The sequence below is a fragment of the Durio zibethinus genome, chromosome 4 (genome assembly GCF_047325235.1).
Source record: "Durio zibethinus cultivar Kanyao isolate XHJ-2024 chromosome 4, ASM4732523v1, whole genome shotgun sequence".
NCBI lineage: Eukaryota > Viridiplantae > Streptophyta > Magnoliopsida > Malvales > Malvaceae > Durio > Durio zibethinus.
In genome coordinates, this window is record NC_143165.1 from 909,375 (window position 1) to 929,395 (window position 20,021).

At 33.5% G+C, this 20,021-nt stretch overlaps 5 protein-coding genes across 8 annotated transcripts; all 5 read left to right on the plus strand.

Moving 5' to 3' along the window:
* The first annotated feature begins 885 nt into the window (after nucleotides 1–885).
* LOC111287242 (uncharacterized) lies at nucleotides 886–9,629 on the plus strand. Of its 4 annotated transcripts, XR_016341328.1 has the most exons (17): nucleotides 886–1,230; nucleotides 1,297–1,341; nucleotides 1,435–1,475; nucleotides 1,612–1,693; nucleotides 1,828–1,872; nucleotides 2,668–2,724; nucleotides 2,881–2,940; nucleotides 3,022–3,149; nucleotides 3,461–3,728; nucleotides 4,335–4,401; nucleotides 5,419–5,489; nucleotides 5,565–5,654; nucleotides 7,324–7,432; nucleotides 8,002–8,093; nucleotides 8,447–8,522; nucleotides 8,608–8,713; nucleotides 9,276–9,309. XR_016341328.1 is itself a non-coding variant. In XM_022877634.2 (16 exons), the coding sequence occupies exons 1-16, from the start codon at nucleotides 1,099–1,101 to the stop codon at nucleotides 9,398–9,400; spliced, it is 1,518 nt and encodes a 505-aa protein (XP_022733369.2). In that variant the 5' UTR covers nucleotides 886–1,098; the 3' UTR covers nucleotides 9,401–9,629. The 4 variants fall into 4 exon arrangements, 2 of the variants coding, with proteins under 2 accessions (XP_022733369.2, XP_089615070.1); XM_022877634.2 differs by lacking the exon at nucleotides 8,447–8,522 and having other exon boundaries at nucleotides 9,276–9,629; XM_089758944.1 differs by lacking the exon at nucleotides 9,276–9,309 and having other exon boundaries at nucleotides 8,447–8,530; nucleotides 8,608–8,710.
* An 842-nt stretch (nucleotides 9,630–10,471) lies between these two features.
* On the plus strand, nucleotides 10,472–16,868 carry LOC149519005 (uncharacterized). Its single transcript, XM_089758943.1, has 4 exons — nucleotides 10,472–14,666; nucleotides 15,148–15,237; nucleotides 15,357–15,525; nucleotides 16,130–16,868. The coding sequence occupies exon 1, from the start codon at nucleotides 12,556–12,558 to the stop codon at nucleotides 14,632–14,634; it is 2,079 nt and encodes a 692-aa protein (XP_089615069.1). The 5' UTR covers nucleotides 10,472–12,555; the 3' UTR covers nucleotides 14,635–14,666; nucleotides 15,148–15,237; nucleotides 15,357–15,525; nucleotides 16,130–16,868.
* Nucleotides 10,549–11,019, plus strand: LOC111287683 (putative disease resistance protein At1g50180). The gene has a single exon (XM_089758898.1). The coding sequence runs from the start codon at nucleotides 10,549–10,551 to the stop codon at nucleotides 11,017–11,019; it is 471 nt and encodes a 156-aa protein (XP_089615024.1).
* LOC149519006 (putative disease resistance protein RGA3) lies at nucleotides 11,016–11,786 on the plus strand. Its single transcript, XM_089758899.1, has one exon. The coding sequence runs from the start codon at nucleotides 11,016–11,018 to the stop codon at nucleotides 11,784–11,786; it is 771 nt and encodes a 256-aa protein (XP_089615025.1).
* On the plus strand, nucleotides 11,931–12,545 carry LOC149519007 (disease resistance protein RGA2-like). Its single transcript, XM_089758900.1, has one exon. The coding sequence runs from the start codon at nucleotides 11,931–11,933 to the stop codon at nucleotides 12,543–12,545; it is 615 nt and encodes a 204-aa protein (XP_089615026.1).
* Nucleotides 16,869–20,021: the final 3,153 nt, after the last annotated feature.

Genomic DNA, 20,021 nt, shown 5'->3' on the forward strand with positions numbered 1-20,021 from the left:
TGTTAAAAAATAATTTTCATGAATTTATTAAATTTAATGTAAATAAATTTTTTGCAATTAATTCATAAAAAATATATTGAGCATAAAACTTTATAAATTTATTAAATTTAATATAAATAAATTTACTTAATACGATATATAAAAACAATTTGAAGAGAGAATATACTAAACAAAGAATTGTTGTTTAAAAAAATCTAGACACAAAAAAAAAATATATTATTAAAATAATTGAATGGCTATTTGTATATTCTATTATAAACTTTAATACACTAACATAGAAGCAAATTAATTTGCAAAACAAAAACATAGAAGCAAATTCATTTTAAATTATTTTTTTATATATATGTCACTTCAGTTTTAATAATGCAGACAATTTATAATATATAAAAGACTAAAAAGTATAAAATATTTTTAAATTATTAATTAAAAAATTTAAATACTTATTATGTTATAATTAATTAATTTTTTATATTTATTTGAATGAAAGATGATTAATTTTTTGCTATTTAAGATAAAATATTATATAACATCAATAAAATTAATGAAAATTTAGCATATAACATAATTGATATATATATAAATTAAATAAAATATATTTTTTAAAATTTATTTAAAGGTTTAATTGATTATAATTGATTCAATTTTATCAAGTAATTTAATTTCTTTCAATTATATGTTTAATTAAATAAAAATTTAAAATTTTAAGTAATTATAATAAAATATTTAAAACTTAAATAGTAATTGAGTTATAATTTAGGGCATATTTTGCCTTTTTATCTTATACAAAAATAAACAGCAAAAATGAAAATAGCACAACTACGTCGTTTCCAAAATCAGGCCTTCCACTTTCCTTGTTCACCCAGCAGCCGCACCTACTTTACTTCCGCTCGTTTCTTTTCTTTTCCCGTGTTTACCTTTCTTCTACTTCATTATTTCTTTCCGGCAACTTACCGCTGGCGCGGCGGTGTGCTGCTTTCGATTTTCTCTTCTTTAATTGTTCTGCCGCCAGTCTCTTTATTTTGGTATTTCAAAATTTCGCTTTTGAGTGTCTGAAGAGGCAGCGGTTTTTCTCTTCTTTGTGGGAACAAAAAGAGAGAAATGGAAAGCAACAAAGAGAAAACAATGGACGACGTCGGATCCGTAGTTGAAGCTATATCCGCTAACGATGAAATCATGGCTGAGGCTCCTCTTTATGAAGTCGAAAGCCTCTGCATGCGCTGCACCCAAAATGTAATTCCATCTTTTGATTTTCACTTCATAATTTTCAGTTCAAGTGATTTGAATTTTTGTTGACAGGGAACAACTAGGTTTTTGTTGACTTCAGTTCCGCACTTTAGAAAGGTAAATCAATATCAAAATTTTAAACTTTTCTTTCCCTTTGTTTTATTGGTTGATTTTTTTTCTTTTTTAGTAATTTGTGTTTTTGGCTTGCAGGTCTTGCTCTCAGCTTTTGAATGCCCGCATTGTGGTGAAGGGTAATTTCATTTTTGCTTACTACATACTTAAATTGATTTTTTTGTTTTTTGGAAAAGTTTGATCTTTAATTGATTTTTTTTTTTTTTTTTTTGGAAAGGTTTGATATTTTTTCACGCTTCTATTTGTTTATATTAGGAACAATGAAGTTCAGTTTGCTGGTGAAATTCAACCTAAGGGATGTCATTACCGTTTAGAGGTCCAATTAGGAGATCAGAAGGTTGTCCTTTCTACTTGACTCTGATAAAAATGTTTAATGCTTTCTTCATGTTTTATATTGTTTCATGTGTCTTGATGCTTTATCTATTGATTTGATGAAGAACATTGCCATACTAATTAGTCTCTTTAATGTAGATATTTACTCGACAAGTGGTGAAATCTGAGTCTGCCACCATAAAGGTACATTATCTTTGCAATGTTCATGAACCCAATTTTAGTTTTCTGCCTATGTTGTGTTGATGATCAGTTTTATTTTTTCTTCTTGTTGTTTGTGTGTTTGCTATGTTTGAAATAGCAGATGAAATATTGGAATGGGAAATTTTCCACTGATGGGTTTTTGGAGATGTTAAGAGCTTAAAGTTGGATAAACGCTGAGACTTATATTTGTTTTATTTTATTGAATGATCTTATCGGCAAAAATGGGTTTGATGCAGCAATGTTGTCAACTATGTTGTTTTCCTATTTCATTTTTCAACAAATTACTTCCATTTTTTATTTAATTTATTCTTATGATTATCATTCTGAGGAGTGAATGTTAGGCATTGGTATATGTGTGTGTCAGGTGCATTTAGTTTTCCCTTATATTTGGACAGTGATCTCTTCTCACTTTATCAAGATGTGTATAATATGGATACTTAAAGAAAAATTTAGTTGGAGCAACTTAGTTTCATTTGATGATGAACCTTATTAGCCCATTTGAATTAATGTTGTTAACAAAATTGTGTTCTTTTTTCGTTTTTTACCCATTGTTTATACCCACTCGTTGGACACTTTACTTTGTTTTCCCATTCTTAGAGTGACACAAGCTCTAAACAAGTACATCTCTATCTACCAAAACAACTGCAAATGTTGGAAAATAGAACATTTGGCCTACACAACATATGAAAAGTTTGTAGCTTTATCTTAAAAACCTAGGATTTAGAAGATCATATGCCATGATGCCTTTTATCTTATCCGGTTTGTTTCTTCATGTAGATCCCTGAACTGGATTTTGAGATCCCTCCTGAGGCTCAACGTGGAAGTCTGTCAACAGTATGTACTTCAACTCTCTTGCCTAATATGTTTATGCATTAGTTAGCTTTTGAGTGGTTCACACAGCCACCTGTTTATCCACTCTATCTATTTTGGGTTTTTTCCCTCCCTCTTTTTGTTTTTGTGACCAACTCAGATACTGTGTAATGGTTTTAGGTGGAAGGAATATTAGTACGTGCTATAGATGGATTGCAAGCCCTTCAAGAAGAACGCAAGGTTCATTTTGTGATTGATTTCAAGTGTTGCTTGATGTTGTGTAGTTTTTGGTACTTTACATGAATTTCTTTTGCTGGACAGAAGGTGGATCCTCAAACTGCCGAAGCAATTGACCAGTTTTTATTGAAGTTGAGAGCTTGTGCAACAGGAGAGTCGCCCTTTACCTTCATCCTGGATGACCCTGCAGGAAACAGCTTTATTGAGAACCCGTAAGAGAAAAAATTTTAATAGAAAAAGCTCAATTTTAATGAATTTTTTATGTTTATGTTATGGGCTTATGCTTTAGGCATGATGGGTGGTTGACATGAAAAGCAGTTGCTTCCATATGAATTATCAAAGTTTATCCCCAGGAAAAGAATTGAAGAATTTAGGTTGCTTTTTTTGCTGTTATTTCATTTGGATTAGAAAACTTAATTGACTAGCACTTTTGGTTGGATTTGTTTCAGGTTTTAACTAAAAACCTTTTAAATCTTAAGTTGGCTTTATTTTAGCTTAGATTAGAATATTCTCATGTCATCAGGTTTGCTCCATCTCCTGATCCATCGTTGAGCATCAAATTCTATGATCGAACTCCAGAACAACAAGCATCGTTGGGATATCTTGTTGACCCATCACAGTTGAATGAGCCTGCTGCTGGTGCATCTATGGAGGAAGCAAGCAATGATGTCGATCAGATAAGAAGACAACCACATGGATCAGTAGGAGCAGCAGCTGGTCAAAGGGCTATTGCTCAGAGTAATAGTGCTGAAATTGCTGAGGCTTTATTCCAATACTCTGCACCAGAAGAGGTAAGCCAATTTCACCTGTTACATTATATTGGATTCATGGGGATAAATAAAAGAACCAAATTAAGAAGGAGGTGAAGAAAAGTGATTTTAATTGAAAAGTGATTCAACTAGGTAATTTTTTCTGCCTATCTATTTTCCCTCTCTCTCTCCACCCCTTCCTGTTTATACATTTTAAAATTTATACTGTCCTACCTTTTCAACCCTATTTTTCTGTTTGAACTTTGAAAGTCTTTGATGTTAAAGGAAATATATATATATATATATATATGTATGTATGTATGTATGTATGTATGTATATATATTTTCACTTGCATGGTGTCCTTGATGCTTTTTGTATATGACTGCATTAGTCTGTTGCATTTCTCTCCAACCATCCCCAGTTCTGGAGACTTAGAAATGGGTTTGAACTTTGGAGAGAAATTGAATGGTATTGGCATTTTGTCCTCTTCTTTTCACTTCTCTCCTAAATGTTGCTATCCTCATGAAAAAAAATTTTACCCCTCTATTTAAACACACTTAATTTTTCTGTGTATTAGGATTTAGCTTTTTGTCTTGAATTTTCTTTTTACCTATTTTTTATATTACTTGTTTCCTGCTTTCAAATAGGTGATGACTTTCCCGTCAACATGCGGAGCTTGCGCTGCTAGGTGTGAGACTCGGATGTTTGTAACCAGTATCCTACCTAATATTTTTTATGATTGCATTTCTGGCAATATGATATTTCTGCTTCGTGTTTTGCTCCAGTTTTAGGGCTATAAAAAATGGCATATCTGTTTGGCAAGTTGGAAGTTTCATCTGCTTTGCATTTCCAGCAATATGATATTTCTGCATCATGTTTTGCTCCAGTTTTAGGGCTATAAATAATGGCACATCTGTTTGGCAAGTTGGTAGTGTAATCTATTTCCAGCAATGATTTTGATTAAAAATGCATATTTGTTTGTCCGTTGTGCTTCCAAATTTTCATCTTGCTCATATGAAGTATGCAAGTTATACATGTTTGAAATTATTGATGTGTTGCTTTACCGTGGGAAATGTTTTCTTCATTTGAGTGATGCACTGGTGAAAATAGAAATGCTTGTACAAGCACTCAACTTTCCTCAATGCTTTGAACAAATTTGAAGTTCTAGTTTTGCTTTTTGCGCATAGCTGACATTCAGGAGAAAATTGAGTTAAATAATCCTGATTTTAGTTAAATAAATTGCATATGTCTGATTTCTCCCTCTTTTTTTCCCCATTTCTTTACTTGCGTTAGAACATCTTAAGCTATCAATACTAAATCTCAGTTTACTTAAAGATAATCCATGAGTATCTACATTTATATGGTAGACCTTTATCACTTAACTGAATTTATCCTCATATGTTAGCAATTCCAGAAGGTTGATTGAAAGGTGAAGTAGATTCTAATGGTTCGTAGAGAGTTAAATTTATTGCTAACATATGTGTTGATCCCTTTTATTGAGATGGAAATATGCATGCGTCTCAGATGTCTTCTCTGCAGTAATGATTTAATGATACATATATCTTATTTTATGGTCACTAGGAGCACGTATTCCCCCTCCTGGCCTGACCATAACTTAGTTAAGGACTTGGCAATCTTCTTGTGAGGCCTGTTCATCTGAATTATTTGTGCTCATATCATGGTGTCTTGCAAAGTTTATCTATAATTTTTGTTAAGCTTAACCATGTACAGGGATTCCATATTTTCAAGAAGTTATTGTCATGGCATCCACATGTGATGCTTGTGGCTATCGAAGTTCTGAGGTTGGTGGTAATTTTACTTTTATTATGTTTTTGTCTCCTCTAAGTTAGTGTTTGTTAACCATGCTTACCTTGTAGTTGAAGCCTGGTGGGCGAATTCCTGAGAAGGGAAAGAAACTTACCCTGCGTGTGGAAAACTTTCATGATTTAAGCCGTGATGTTATAAAGGTTTGTTCTGATTGTGATCTCAATATCATTCTTTTTAGGTGCATTGCAATACTAGCTTCTCAATAAAATAGCGCATTTTCTACTATTCTGGTATTCATTAGCATAAATTAATTATATATTTACGTACCAAAACAATGGTTTTTTTTTAATCATATCTTCCCTATCCAACAATCAAATCTTTTTGTTTTATTTTTTATTAGGGTTGATTGTCTATTAAATCCACAAAAGGTATTTTGTAAATAATATTGAGTTTAGTCATAATAGTGATAGAAATGATTGCCAGAATTTAGATATATTGATTAAGAGAACACTGAGCCAGAGGATGAAATACTATTATTTTAATTGAGTATTCAGAGTTTAGATCCTTGTGGGTGTAATGTGCAGATGTATATCTACTTTCTAAGCTATATTTAGGCTAAAGCATACTTCTCTCTGGGGAGGGTGTAGCAGCAACTTGTACAAGTTGTGGACTTCTAAGATTCTGATGGGTTGTGAGTGTTCTTGTCCTGAGGAAGAGGTGACATGAGGACCAGATCATTGATAATTTGTGGTAATTTGTAACAGTGATATAGGAAAGCTAGGCAGGTAGGTTTAAGACAGTTTTCTAATCTGAATACAAAAGCAAAAAGAGAAGAATTGATCCCTAAGCTTCAAACATATGGTTCCTTGGTTGCATCATATAATAACAAAAAGGAAACTTAGGCGTCACACCTTGGATTCGTTAGGAATCACCCCTAAAGGTTGATTATCTTCATGACATTTGTCCTTCAATTGATACCAGTACATTGATATTTATATAGGCTCTTGTCAATCCTAATACTAAGACAACTAGAACTCCTATTCCAAGTAGGACTTTTGGCAAAAAAAAAAAAAGAAAATGCTTGTACTCCAAATAGAAAACTAACAAACTTTACCTAACAACAAAACCAAATAGGATAAGGAAAATCTGTGCTAAACCCTAATAGAAATGTGTAATATACCAAAATTTGCCCTAAACCTATAAACTATTAAAATTAGGCCCATAAATACACCAAAAGTAACAAAATAAAATCTTAAATTGACCCCTAGCTTCATTGCATTCTGCATCAAGGAGTCTAGAAACCATTCTTAGATATCATCATGATCTGAAGAGACAGAACATTTGTGAGTTATGAAGGGTTTCTGAATTCTTACCTGTATTAAATTATTGTTAATGTTATAGCATGGAATTAGGCTGGGTCTTGAGACTTTAATCTAGTGTGATTAGTGTAACTGTGTTTTGTTCTAGTTCTGGTGCCTGTAGATGCTTGATAAGCAGAGCTTATGGCATGTTCTTTTAAAGCTATTTTATTTGGGGTAAGTTATAGGATGAATATGGCCCTTTTAAATTCAAATTCACTCCAGGGAATTATTGTTGGAAATAAATTTCACAGCTGTAACAGGTGCTATTAATGCAGTATTGTGGTCGTTAATGCAGTTTATGTGCATTTAGCAATTTAAAGTAACATTATTATCATCATAGTCCCCATCATCATCACCATAATTTTCTGCTATTATTATTACGTTGGTTTTCAACTTGCCCTCATACATGTAATTCACATTTCATGGGATGGAGAGAACATGTCTTTCTCTTGTTATTTTTTCTGTGCTTATGGTAAGTTATCTAACAAACATCTTGTAAGTGTATCAGTCAGATACTGCAAGTGTAAGAGTCCCAGAACTTGACTTGGAGCTAGCTAGTGGCACACTTGGTGGGATTGTTACAACAGTTGAAGGTTTGATTACAAAAATTAGTGAAAGTGAGTACTGCTTTACTTATTTAGTTTCTCCATGTTAATTTTCTGCTTGCTTTCTGATTCTGTTATTTATAGTCCTCTTCCTTAATTGTTTGCTAAGTTTGAGCATTTCACCCCTGAATGGTTCACTTCTCAACCTGGTTTGGTTATGTTCCAAAACAGAGTGAGGCTAGATTTTCTCTTTGCTTTCTGATTCTGTTATATATAGTCTTCATCCACCGTTGTTTGCTAAGTTTGAGCACTTCACTATGGAACGGCTCTATTTCCAACCTGGTTTAGATATATAGAACACGGAGGCTAGTTCGTTACTATGTACAGCCTCCATTTCTTCACACAGCTAAAACTTTTGCTTCATTCTGTTGTTTTATGCCTATTATTCCTCCAACTTCCCTCTGTTTGCTTTCACATTTGTGTTTGATGTCCTTGGTCAAGTATCACTACCTTATGTCTTCTATTTGTAAGTGTTTGGGAAAAAAAAGAAGGGTGGGGGGAAATGGGAAGATGTGTGAATGAGGCTTTAGTCCTCTATCTCATGCATATTAAATTGTAACCTTCATGATCTCTATGTACAGGCCTTGAGAGAGTGCATGGATTTACTTTTGGAGATAGTCTTGATGAATCTAAAAAAAACAAGTGGCTAGACTTTAAAGCAAGATTGAACAAGGTACCATATGAACATTGCCTCTGTTGCACATTTCATGTAATGTGAGTGCATAAAGTATCAGTTGATTTCAGGTCTGCCTCTGTCAATATGCCTGTCTACTATTTAAATTTCCTGTTAAATATCTATATATGTGTGCTTTGTCATTTAATAACTCATATTGAAATACAAAGCATCATATTCATAATAGTGGATTACTCAGTGTATTTAAAATGCAAGTATAGATTGAGATGTATAGCAGTAATAACAAGCAAAATTTGTGACAAAGATTACTGCCTCTTCTTCCTCGCATCACTTTCACTTAAACAACATGTATGATCCATGTGTTTGTTCTTGTGTTTTTGCTTTATGTACAGGGGAAGGATAGAGACATATTTTGCTGTGTTCTTGACATTTTTTTTCTTGAAGAATGAGACAAACATCAAATGACCAGTATAAGTGTACATATTTATTTCTTGAAGAATGAAAATCTTAACCTTATTCTTCTCACAGAGGAGTCTTCTTTGCTATTTTGCAGATTTTGAGCATGGCAGAACCATGGACTTTAATTCTGGATGATGCATTAGCTAACTCTTTTATTGCACCGTCAACCGATGATATTAAAGATGACCATCAGTTAATTGGTGAGTTCTCTCCTGCCAATCTTGATAAAGAACTGCTGTCCATTTTTCTCTTTTTTTAATAACTTTTTTTTGGACTTGTGGATGGACTGTTTTATTAGAAAGGAACTTCCTCATTGGTTTATTTCTGGTTCTGCATTGATCATTGTGATGGCATTTTGAATTTTTTATTCTTTTTAGTAAGAAAATCATTTTTTTTTTGTACAATAAAGAAAATCAAATTGGGAGAATATGAAAAAGAAAACTGCCTGTTATTCAATTGCGGTACATCAGGAACCATTAAATGTATCAATTTCTTTGGCAGTTTTGTACTTCAGGCTCATTCTTATTTTTGTTTCTCTTTATGGTTTGGATTCTCATGGGGCATTTTAATTTTTAGTTTCTGTATAATTTTAGTAAAAAGGGGTTAGGGGAACAAACAGGGAAAATACGGCATGTATTGAAGGAAAGAACAAAATTTGAACCGAATTTCAGGGCCTATACTTGGTTCTCTTTATGAATTTATTCTCACAAATAATTTGGTTTGTTTCCTTTGTACATTTAACAAACTGGATTCTTTCTGCAGTTGAGGAATATGAGAGATCATGGGAACAGAATGAAGAGTTGGGTCTCAATGACATTGACACCTCTGCAGCTGATGATGCATATAACTCAAGGGGGGTGACATTGAAGGAGAAAACAGAAGAGTAAACTCCAATGATCTGTGTGAAAGCATTGGTCGTTTTCTCGTATTTAACCATTGTATGTGTTCAATGGCAACGGTTTTGAGTAAACTATTCAGACTGGCTGCTGGAACAATGTGTTAAAAAAGATTGGAGCCAGATTGCAATTTTGAGACCTTGTACTTATGACTGTAAACTATACTGTAAAACTCTGGCTGAAGTGACTAAATTCTAGAATTGGATTTGATTTGATGTTACTGCCTGTCATTCATATATTTTTAGGGCGTTACAGTTTTCTTGGCCAAAGTATTGTTGGCTGTTTTACCTATGAAAACATGAGGAAATAGAGGAAATGACAGAAAACAAGTTCATTTGGATGTGTGGTAAGAGAACACTTATCGCGCTGCTGCCGCGCATGTTGGATCCTTAGAGATCCAGTCATTATTGATCAAGAATGCCCAAAGTGAATGAAAGCTCTTCTAAGTTATATGGTAGTACAAATTTCCCTCTCTGAAAGACGTGTATATTTTCCAGCATCAATAATCTAAGACACCACTACTCAAATGGTGAAGGCCATCAACAGGTTTTGCTTGTTCTCTTCTTACGCCACTAGTAGCATGAACTTTCTTGTACAAGGCCTCAATGTTATCCGCCTCAATTCCTCGCTTAATATACTCACTAAAGTGATAATGCAGCTGAATTATCCCACCCCCCCTAAAAAAAAATAAAAGACAAAGCAACCTAAGCATGGTTTTTTTTACATTAATGACAACTCAAGCTTTGTACTTGTATATCATTGTCGCTGCAATTTTTGACTGATTAAAGTTTGTGACTTTTCGTTTTATTAAAATAATCCAGCTCAACCAACCCAACCATGGTTTTTTACATTATGTACATAAGCCTCGCGCCCGGTTTTGCAAGGACATAGCTAGACTTACGAAAACAGGAAACAGAACCCAAAAAATTCTTGTTTCAGCTTCTTTTTCTACTCGTTTTATAAAATAATTCTCCACCAAACCAACCATGGGTTTTTTTTACATTATTTACATAGAAAAAGGCCAGCACGAGGTTTTGCTTGGACATAGGTAGACTTTGGGATACCGGAAACAGAACCCAAAAAATTTTTCTTAGAGCTTCTTTCTCTACATTCTAGATCTAGAGATTGAAACTTAAACAATGGCTGAAGCTGTGAGCGTTGCTGCAAAGGGAATAGTTTCCTGCCTGAGTTCAGTTGCTACTGAGCAAATCAAACTTGCATGGCGTTTTAAAGATGAGCTGAAAAGGCTTCAACACTCATTGGCTATCATTCAGGATGTGTTGCACGATGCAGAAGACAGACAAGGGAGAGATAGAGCTATTAGAAGATGGCTGCTGAAGCTTCAGGAAGTGGCTTATGATGCAGATGATGTTCTTGATGATCTTGTTTATGAAGATCTACGAAGAGAGATCGTGATAAATAAGCCCATGTGCAGCTTAGTGTGGAAACAGGTGTGCAACTTCTTCTCTCTCTCCAACCCAGTATTGTTTCACTTCATTATGGCCAATAAAGTTGAAGAGATCAATGCATCTTTGGATAAAATAAAAATGAAGGATTTGTTTTGGGACTTCGTAATAGAGTTGGATCAGTCGGTAGAATTACCGAAATGATCAGCCAAGACTGCAACTCTGACTCCATCCTCGATTCTGAACCTGTTGGAAGGAGAGATGATGTCTCAAAGATTGTCAACATGCTGAGTAGTCTGAGCAACCAACATGAGATCTCTGTCATTTCCATAGTTGGTATGCCAGGCATTGGAAAGACAACCTTGGCTAAATCGGTGTGTAAAGAAGTAGAAGAGAAGAAGATTTTTGATGTAGCAATTTGGGTGTGGGTTTCTGATGATTTTAGTCACCAAAAGATTCTAGGAGGAATGCTTGAATCTCTGGACAGAAGTGCTGGTGGCATGACTAATATTGATGCCATACTTCGAAACCTTCGAAGAGAGTTGAAAGATAGAAGTTTTCTTCTGATTCTTGATGATGTGTGGAATGAAGATTGCCAGAAGTGGTGTGAATTGAAGAACCGTTTGTCAAAAATTAATGATAATGCAGGCGACTTATCCATACACAAAAAAGACAAAGCAAATGCTATTGTTGTAACCACTCGTAAGCAGAACGTTGCATCTATTGTGGAGACATCTGCTTATCATAGGCATCACTTGGAAAAATTATCAAATGAAGAATGCTGGTCAATTATCAAGGAAAGAGCCTGCAAGAAAGAAAGGGCTTTAATAAGTTCAGATCTAGAAGATATTGGAAGGGTGATTGCAGAAAAATGTGGAGGTGTGCCATTGCTTGCAAGTGTCTTAGGAGGGACTCTGGGTTTTACTAGGGAACAAGAAAAGTGGTTGGCGATGAAAAATAGTGATGTTTAGAATCTAGGAAACACCGATGAGGTTTTACCTAAGCTGAAGTTGAGTTTTGACAACTTGCCGTTTTGTTTGAAGCAATGTTTTGCATATTGTTCAATCTTTCCGAAAGACCATGTTTTTGAAAAGGATCAACTGATTCAGCTTTGGATGGCTCAAGGTTTTCTTCATTCATTTGAGGAAATTACATGGTCTGAAGGAGGTGGTGGTCCAGAGTTGGAAGATATTGGTGATAAGATTTTTAATGGCTTGCTATCAAACTCTTTATTCCAAGATGTGGAAAGGGACACATGTGGTAACATCAAAACTTGCAAGATGCATGATGTAGTGCATGATCTTGCTCAATTTGTTTCAAAATCTGAAATATTTGCTTCCAAGTTGACCACTGATATTTCTGATCATATTCGACATGTAAATGTTGCTTATGATGAGGAATTGGTGCCAAAGATCACAGAGGATGTTGCTAAAATATTGCGGTCTTTGTTTTCAAAAGTTAATGTCTTCAATGATGTGTCAAGAGATCTCAAAAGTTTACGAGTTTTAAACTTTGGTTATGCTATGATCAATGACTTACCAGCTTTTCTTGGTAGATTCAAGCGTTTGAGGTACTTGGATGTTTCGGGAAGTAGCATAACAACACTACCTCAATCCATGGACAGACTTTACAATTTGCAAACATTAAGATTCATGCATTGCAGATATCTGAAAATGCTTCCGAAGGGAATATTGGGAAACTTAGTAAGCTTGAGACATTTATTTCAATGATAAAAAGCTTATGCCAGTTGAGATTGGGAGCCTACCTAGTCTAAGGACGTTGCCATTATTTGTTGTGGGTGTGGAAATTGGATTTCAAGTCAAGGTGCTGGGAAATTTAAATCAACTTCGAGGAGAATTGAGGATATGCAATCTTGAGTATGTTAAAGACAGAGAAGATGCCAGGGGTGCAAAATTGGAAGAAAAGACAAACATATACAAATTGATATATGAATGGAGCTCTGAAAGAGAAGGTTTTGACAATGATGAGGAAGAGGTGAATATTTCAGATGTCCAATGGAGCTATAAAAGCTTCAATTATGATGAAGAAGTGTTGGACGACTTGCAGTCTTACTCAAGTGATCATAGCTTCAGCCAGGACGAAATGCTAGATGATGACTTGGACGAAACTGAAGGCTTCAACCATGATGAGGATTTGCTGGTCAGCTTGGAGCCTCACTTAAATCCGAAACGAAGCTATGTAAGTGGGTTCTTCAGCCGGGATGAAGTGCTGGATGATGACTTGGATGAAAGTGAAGGCTTTAACCATGATGAGGATTTGTTGGTCAGCTTGAGGCCTCACTCAAATCCCAAACGGAGCTATGTAAGTAAGTTCAATCATGATGAAGTGTTGAAGGGTTTGAAGCCTCCCCCAAATTTGAAAAGTTTGAGTATCAGGAATTCCAGGGGTAAGAACTTTCCATCATGGGTTTGGAGGAGCATCAATAGTGGTTGTAGTGATTCATCTTTGCTGAATAATTTGGTGGAATTGAATTTATTCAATTGCATGAATTGCAAAAGTCTTCCAACTCTTGGGAAATTACCCAATCTCAAAATTCTTGAAATAAAACGGATGAAGAATGTGAGGTGCATAGGTAGTGAATTTTATTGTGATCATAGTGATGCTGGTGTGTATGAAGTATTATTTCCGGCATTGAAAGAACTCACCATAGAGGATATGGAAGCTTTGGAGAAATGGATGGATCCAACCTTTTTTTCTTTTGGCGAAAGGATGGACCCAACCTTTGAAATTGTTACCTTACATGGTATGGGAACTTCAGACCAAAAGGTTAAACCGACAGACAGATTAGTAGATGTTGTTTTTCCTTGCCTTGAAGAGTTGACTATTGGTTGCTGTCCTGAGTTGAGGATTGTTCCAATGATGGGTGGATTGCCATCTCTTCAAACGCTAAAAATTTACTCTTGCAAGGAGTTAAGATGTATAGCTGATGGACTATCTGCATCAACTCGTCTCAGAAAAATAAATATACAAGTTTGCCATAATTTGGGATCCATACTTTACATCGGCAGGCTCCCCTTTCTAAAGGAAATAAAGTTAAAGAAGTGCAGAGGATTATCATCTCTGCCAATGGGGATCTCATACTGTACTTCTCTTGAGAATTTGTCAATACATGATTGCCCTTGTCTGACATGTATTCCAAACATAATTGCACTCTCCTCTCTAAGAATATTAGTTCTAAACAAATGTGAGGGCCTAAGGCAGCTACCAAGAGGGTTGGAATTCTGTTCTTCTCTTGAACAATTGGACATAGTTGCTAACTTCAATCTGGAAGTTTTTCCAGGAGATTTAAGGCAATTGTGTTCTCTTCGTTTTCTAAATATCACCATTTGTCCAAATTTGAAGACATTTCCGAAGGAGTGCCTAGGCTGCTTCAGCAGCTCGAAAGTACTGACTATGGGTGGTTTCAGCGAAAAGTTGCATCGATTCCCAGGTCTCAGTTCCATCCATCATCTTCATGCCTCCCTTGATTGTTTGCTATTGTTAGGATGGAAAAGATTGAAGCATCTACCGGATCAACTTCAGCACCTCACAGCTCTTAAGCGATTGGAGATATGGTCGTTTGATGGGGTAGTAGCCTTGCCTGACTGGTTGGGAAATATGTCATCTCTTCAATCCTTAAAAATCCACCAATGCGAGAAGCTGATGCTTCTGCCTTCCACACAAGCCATGCAGCAGCTGACACAACTGAAGAGGCTTTTTATTCACAATTGTCCCAAATTAAGCAGGAGATGTGCCAAGGAGACTGGCGCTGAGTGGTCCAAGATTTCTGACATTTCAGAAGTCATAATCAAAAAATGATAATTGAGGATTTCAAGTCAATTGAAACTGAGGTATGTTTAATTACTTAATCATGTTCTTCCCATCTACTATTTACATTTTCATTTTCAATTATAATTTCAGGTTTCTTATTGATCTTTTATTTTTTATTTTTAGGATGCAATGTACTGGAATTCCTTCTATAAAAGTTTGAACTGTTCCTCTCACATAATCTGCAATCCTTCTGATTTTGCATTTACCCTAGTAGGAAAAAAAAAAAAAAAGACAGGGAATCCTTTTTTCTTATCAGTTTGGCAATTCTTAAATTTTAAGTAATTATAAAGTGATGTTTTCCAGGAAATTTAAAGGCTATACATAGTATGCATGAGGGCTTTGCCTTTAAATATGAGGATTCATACATTTATTTAGGAAAATCATCTTATTTGGATGGCATTTGTTTAGAACTGTGATTAACTCATGAATGACCCTATGAATTTCTCTTATTTCTCTTATTCTTTTTTGCTTAATCCTTCCATTGGACCTTCTGGTTTCCAGGTTGCTTTTCAAATCATGATGGACAGCCTCCTTGCTTTTTTGGACTTCCCTTCATAGGGAGTAGTTGATGCTCCAACAATTTAACAACTGGTTAGTTTGACGTCTTTTCTCCTTTTTGCTGATTTCATATTTCCTGTTCTAAACTCTTGTAATGACTTTCTTTTCGATTTTATGTCATTTTCCTTTTGGATTCGACTATGCTCAAGCAGATGAAAGGCAAACAAGTAGTACAAGAACAAGAGAAACAAAGTGGCATCGGTAGCACTACTGTTGCCATGAGAGTCCCTCTAAATCAGATCACTTCATCTAACTTCTTCTTTAGCATATTTACTGAGCTGGAGTCCAGGTTTTATAAAGAAAATACTTTCTATTTGTGAGGTGAGCTTTTGCTTCTTGACTTCCCATGCTATTTCTTATAAAAATAATTTACTACCCAGAATACTTTTCCAATATCATGTCAAGTTATTGATGCAGACGGCCCATGTTTTGACGGTTTTCTTTAATTCAAAACAAATGAATCACATAAGATGTTTCAATATCCTTGCTAATTGTAATAAACTGAGATTTATTGTTTAGTTGAATCTTTTTGGAAACCATGTTTATTGAGCGTAGGCTGATATTTGTTGTGACTTTTGAAACCTCTGTAGTCTGGTATTTGTCAAGATTTGCCTGTTTTTTGCCACCTGTCTGTGCCTATCAGGCGTTTCAATGAGTTTGAAGCAACATGAAACCCTTCTGCACTTCTTGCTTTCACAACTCATCTGCATAATTAACTATATTTTCAACAAGGATTTGGCACTAGTGTACACATTAGGAGTGCAATCCTAGGTGTGGCCTAACCTACATTGTTTAATCATCAGTCTGTTCTTTATGAAATTTTTTTCTCGTATTTTGGAGGATTTCTAATGTATCACCCTTTTGGTATTCATTAGAACTAATTTTGTGTTGCTGTCTTTTAATTTCAACACTTACAAATTTGCAGAATTTTTGGGAATCAAGAAGTTTGTTGAAATGGGATTGTTTACAGAGCAGATATGGAACATCTACTTAATTTCAAATTCAAGGTTGTCTCTTGATGTTGCAACAACATATAGATAATATTGTGGTGCTTCCATTCAAGCTTCAAGTTACTCAATCACAAAAGGAAAGTAAAAAGAAGGAAAAAAAGAGAGACCAGAAACTTCCTGAAATCTTGAGACCTTGTGTTGTCTGCCATTGATGCCAGAATGGAGCTCTGGTACCAAAATGATGCAATTTCTTCCTTCCTCTTCTTGCCAGCTGCTACTTTTGCTTGCACACCGCTCAGAATGGGGGTCCTCTATCTCCTCGGGCGGAGGAGGTGGTTTTCTAGCTGCATTCGCGTTCCTCCAAGCACCAACATTCAAGCCTAGCATTTCTGTCTCCGCAATTATTTGATCATTATCTGAAGAATTCATTATCAGGCCATCTTTTGTCAGGAAATCTTGGTTTTCACTGTTTTCTAATCGCATTCCATATTCCATTACATATTGTAATGTGTCTGTTTGAACTTCTAACTTTAACTTCATAACCAGAAATTTAACAGGTTTAGTAAAAATCAATCAGGGTATTTCTCTAGTTCAAAAATAATAGCATGAAATTTAGGATTAAACCCAAACATTTGAACCCTTCTAGGATTACGTAAAATTTTCACACATGGGCACTCTTTCTTTTAGTATTTGAGATCGTTTGAGATTAAATCTTCATCACTAAAATTAAAAGTTCAACTGATTGATGAACGCATTTTGTATACACAGTTAAAAAGGCTTCAATATGCAAACCTGCGATGAACAAGTTTATAATCTTGATTGATTTGGCACTGGCTAGAACAGGGGTTACTGAATGGGTGGACACCCTTTATCAACCCTGGGGGAATTGTTTGAATTAAAAAAAACAAAAACAAAAACTGAGACAACATTGTCCTTTGTGATGCAGAATGAAACTTGGAATGGATAGTGTTTGTGGGTTTGGATGTAAACAGAAATGAAAATCCATTGGTTGGGACTCGATAAGGTTCTCCTCTTGTAGACCTTGCATGAACTATCGTATCTCTGTTTTATCCTTACATTTTATCTGTATCATACTGAACTGTTATACCATCTCCAACCATAACAGATAACATAAGTGATAATTTATTGGATGAGTAAGTATGTTATTAGAGTTTATACTTAAGAGATTATGGATTCGAAAAAAATTTTATATAATGTTCTCTTCAATTTAGTAAATAAGAAAGTAAAAAGTGTTAAAATTGATTATCTCATATTTAATAAAATTTTAATTTTTTATAATTTTATATTCAAATTAAATCAATTCACTTACTGTCATTTAATTTTAAGTTAAATATTTACCATTATATCATAGCCAAATTTTTTTTTTATTAGCTTTTCCTAATTGTCACGTGGAAGGCTTTTTTTATTTTTGTCTATATAGGATGGGATATGATAAAATGGATTATATCACATCTAATAAATTTTTAATTTTTTTAATTTTATATTCAAGTTAAATTTTTTTATTTATTATTAATTAATTTTAAGTTGAATTTTTAATAAAATTTATTTAAAAATTATGAATTCGAAATAATTTATATATATAAAATCTTTTTCAACCAAGTTAGTAGTAAAACAAAAAAAATTTAAAGACATATTAGAAATTAAAAAAAAAAACCATAAAAAGATGGAGACCTGTTTTCTTCAGCTTGCTCGGCTTTATTTTAAACTCTTTTTTTTTTAGTTTTTATTTTAATAGAGTTTTACATTATTTTAGTTTACTCCTTGAGATTGAAGGCATTTTATAATCTACTATCTAGTCAGATATATTGTATTTAAAGTTTTAAACTAATTAAAATCAAGTAACCTTTTATAAAAAATTAAAGCAAATTTTCATTTTGAAACCTTGTTAAAAATTTTGAATAGTCAATTCCATAGTTAAAACAAAAATGCATCACAAAAATCATATATTATTATCAAGTTCTGTTTTTTTATCATATCATATTTATTTCATATTTATATTATAACTGTTTTGTATTTTATTTTATATCTATATTTAATTTATTTCATATTTATATAATATATATATCATATTTATTTCGTATTCGTCTCATGTTTATTTTAAAAATTATTATCTCATAATTCGTTTATGCAGTAAACATAACATATTTTTTTGTTTATCATTCGTTAATAATTTTATTAAGATTTTGAGTTATATTACTTTGATATATTTTTTGTATAATTTTCGTATTTAAATCTATCTAATAAGATTGTAGAAATCCTATGCGAAAAAATGAAATGAAATGTAAATAAGTTGCTAAAGGTCCTAGAAAAAACCTTCAGAAAAGTAATCAAATTCTGGGATAAAACTGCAATGGCAGCATGTATAATAAAAGAAGGGAAAAATTTTAGTTCATTGAGATCAGCAAGCTACATTCAATCCTCATCCTCTGAATCAGCAACACCAGCTGCAGCATTAAGGGTGTGTAGCCGTTCAACTAACCTCTTAACATTTTTCACCTTCATATATGCAGCAACATGGCCATCATTAATGTACTTGCGGTGAACCTCAGCATCAAGCTGCTTGCTGTCCTCGGAGGACCAGGCGAACCTCTCGTCACTATGAGGTGTCCAAGCCAGCATCCTAAGGTCCCTGTTAATGTGAAAGCAAATTCTATTGACTCAAAAGTTTCATACTTCAGTGAATCAAAAGCTCTAATCCACTATATTAAAAGCCAGCTTAGCATTGCTGTTACATTAAAAAAAGTTTGGGTTGGTAAAAAGGCATTTAAAAAGTGTGATAAGAAAAATGTGATTAAAAATCTTTTGGTATTACTGTAAAAAAATACTTTAAGTAATTGAAATATCTAAAAATATATGTATAAAATTATAAAATATTATAAATATAAGGATAATAAAATAATTTTTTTATCTCAAACGTACTTTTTCACGGCAAAAGCTCCTCAAAGGAGCCTTCTTGGGTTGGGTTGAAAATCCAAGCTTATAGATTAAGAAGCTAAATTTTTTTTATTATTTAATATTACGTTTAGGTTAAAAGCAGTTTTTGAATGTAAAAATTACTTTCAACAATAATATTAAACGAGACGTAAATCGAAATTTAGGCGTCAACTAAAATTGATTGCTTGAAGCATATATATTTAAACAAGTGGTCCATGAAAAAAGGTGATTCCAGTCCAATCCAATTATACAGAGAAAAGGATATATCAGAGGAAAGCTGTACTTGGAAATGGTAACGGGCAGCAGAACAAAGTAACAACAAACACATTACAAGAAGTAAAAATTTACAACAAAAAGGGGATGAAATCATTAAGATACTTTGAAGAATGATACAAGGTAATATAAAGTCGTGATTAGATAGCAACAATGATCAATTTGAATCATACTTATAAGAAAAGAGTCCTATCTATCATACCTATAAAAAAAGAATCTTATCTAAAATAGATACAATTACAACTAAATTTTTAATACCTTTAAAAAATTAAAAGTATTATTGTCAATTGTTGTGTCGTAAAGATTCATACTCGATTTAAAGGTATTTTTCATTTTGATTCAAAGATTTTATAATTTTATTTTATAAAAAGTATCTCACAAGTTTAGATTTAAATTTTTTTTATATATATTATACTATATCCATATATTTTTTTTTAATATAAGATCGAGACATCACAATTTTTTTACTTTTAATGCTTAACGTCATAATTTTTTTACTTTTAAAACTTGACGTTTTTGTCAAGCGGATTCCAACTATATGACTAAAGATCACAACAAATATTAAAATTTTAAAAGTAAATTTTTACTGTATAACACTTAATAACTCCCATGATCCTTATATAAAACACTACAATTTCA

Excerpts from the sequence above, each read along its gene's own strand:
- LOC111287242 (XM_022877634.2), top strand. The coding sequence starts at position 1,099 with ATGGAAAGCAACAAAGAGAAAACAATGGACGACGTCGGATCCGTAGTT. Across the intron at positions 1,476-1,611 it reads TGCCCGCATTGTGGTGAAGG|GAACAATGAAGTTCAGTTTG; the intron begins GTAATTTCATTT and ends TGTTTATATTAG. Across the intron at positions 5,490-5,564 it reads GTGGCTATCGAAGTTCTGAG|TTGAAGCCTGGTGGGCGAAT; the intron begins GTTGGTGGTAAT and ends CTTACCTTGTAG.
- LOC111287683 (XM_089758898.1), top strand. The coding sequence starts at position 10,549 with ATGGCTGAAGCTGTGAGCGTTGCTGCAAAGGGAATAGTTTCCTGCCTG.
- LOC149519006 (XM_089758899.1), top strand. The coding sequence starts at position 11,016 with ATGATCAGCCAAGACTGCAACTCTGACTCCATCCTCGATTCTGAACCT.
- LOC149519007 (XM_089758900.1), top strand. The coding sequence starts at position 11,931 with ATGGCTCAAGGTTTTCTTCATTCATTTGAGGAAATTACATGGTCTGAA.
- LOC149519005 (XM_089758943.1), top strand. The coding sequence starts at position 12,556 with ATGCCAGTTGAGATTGGGAGCCTACCTAGTCTAAGGACGTTGCCATTA.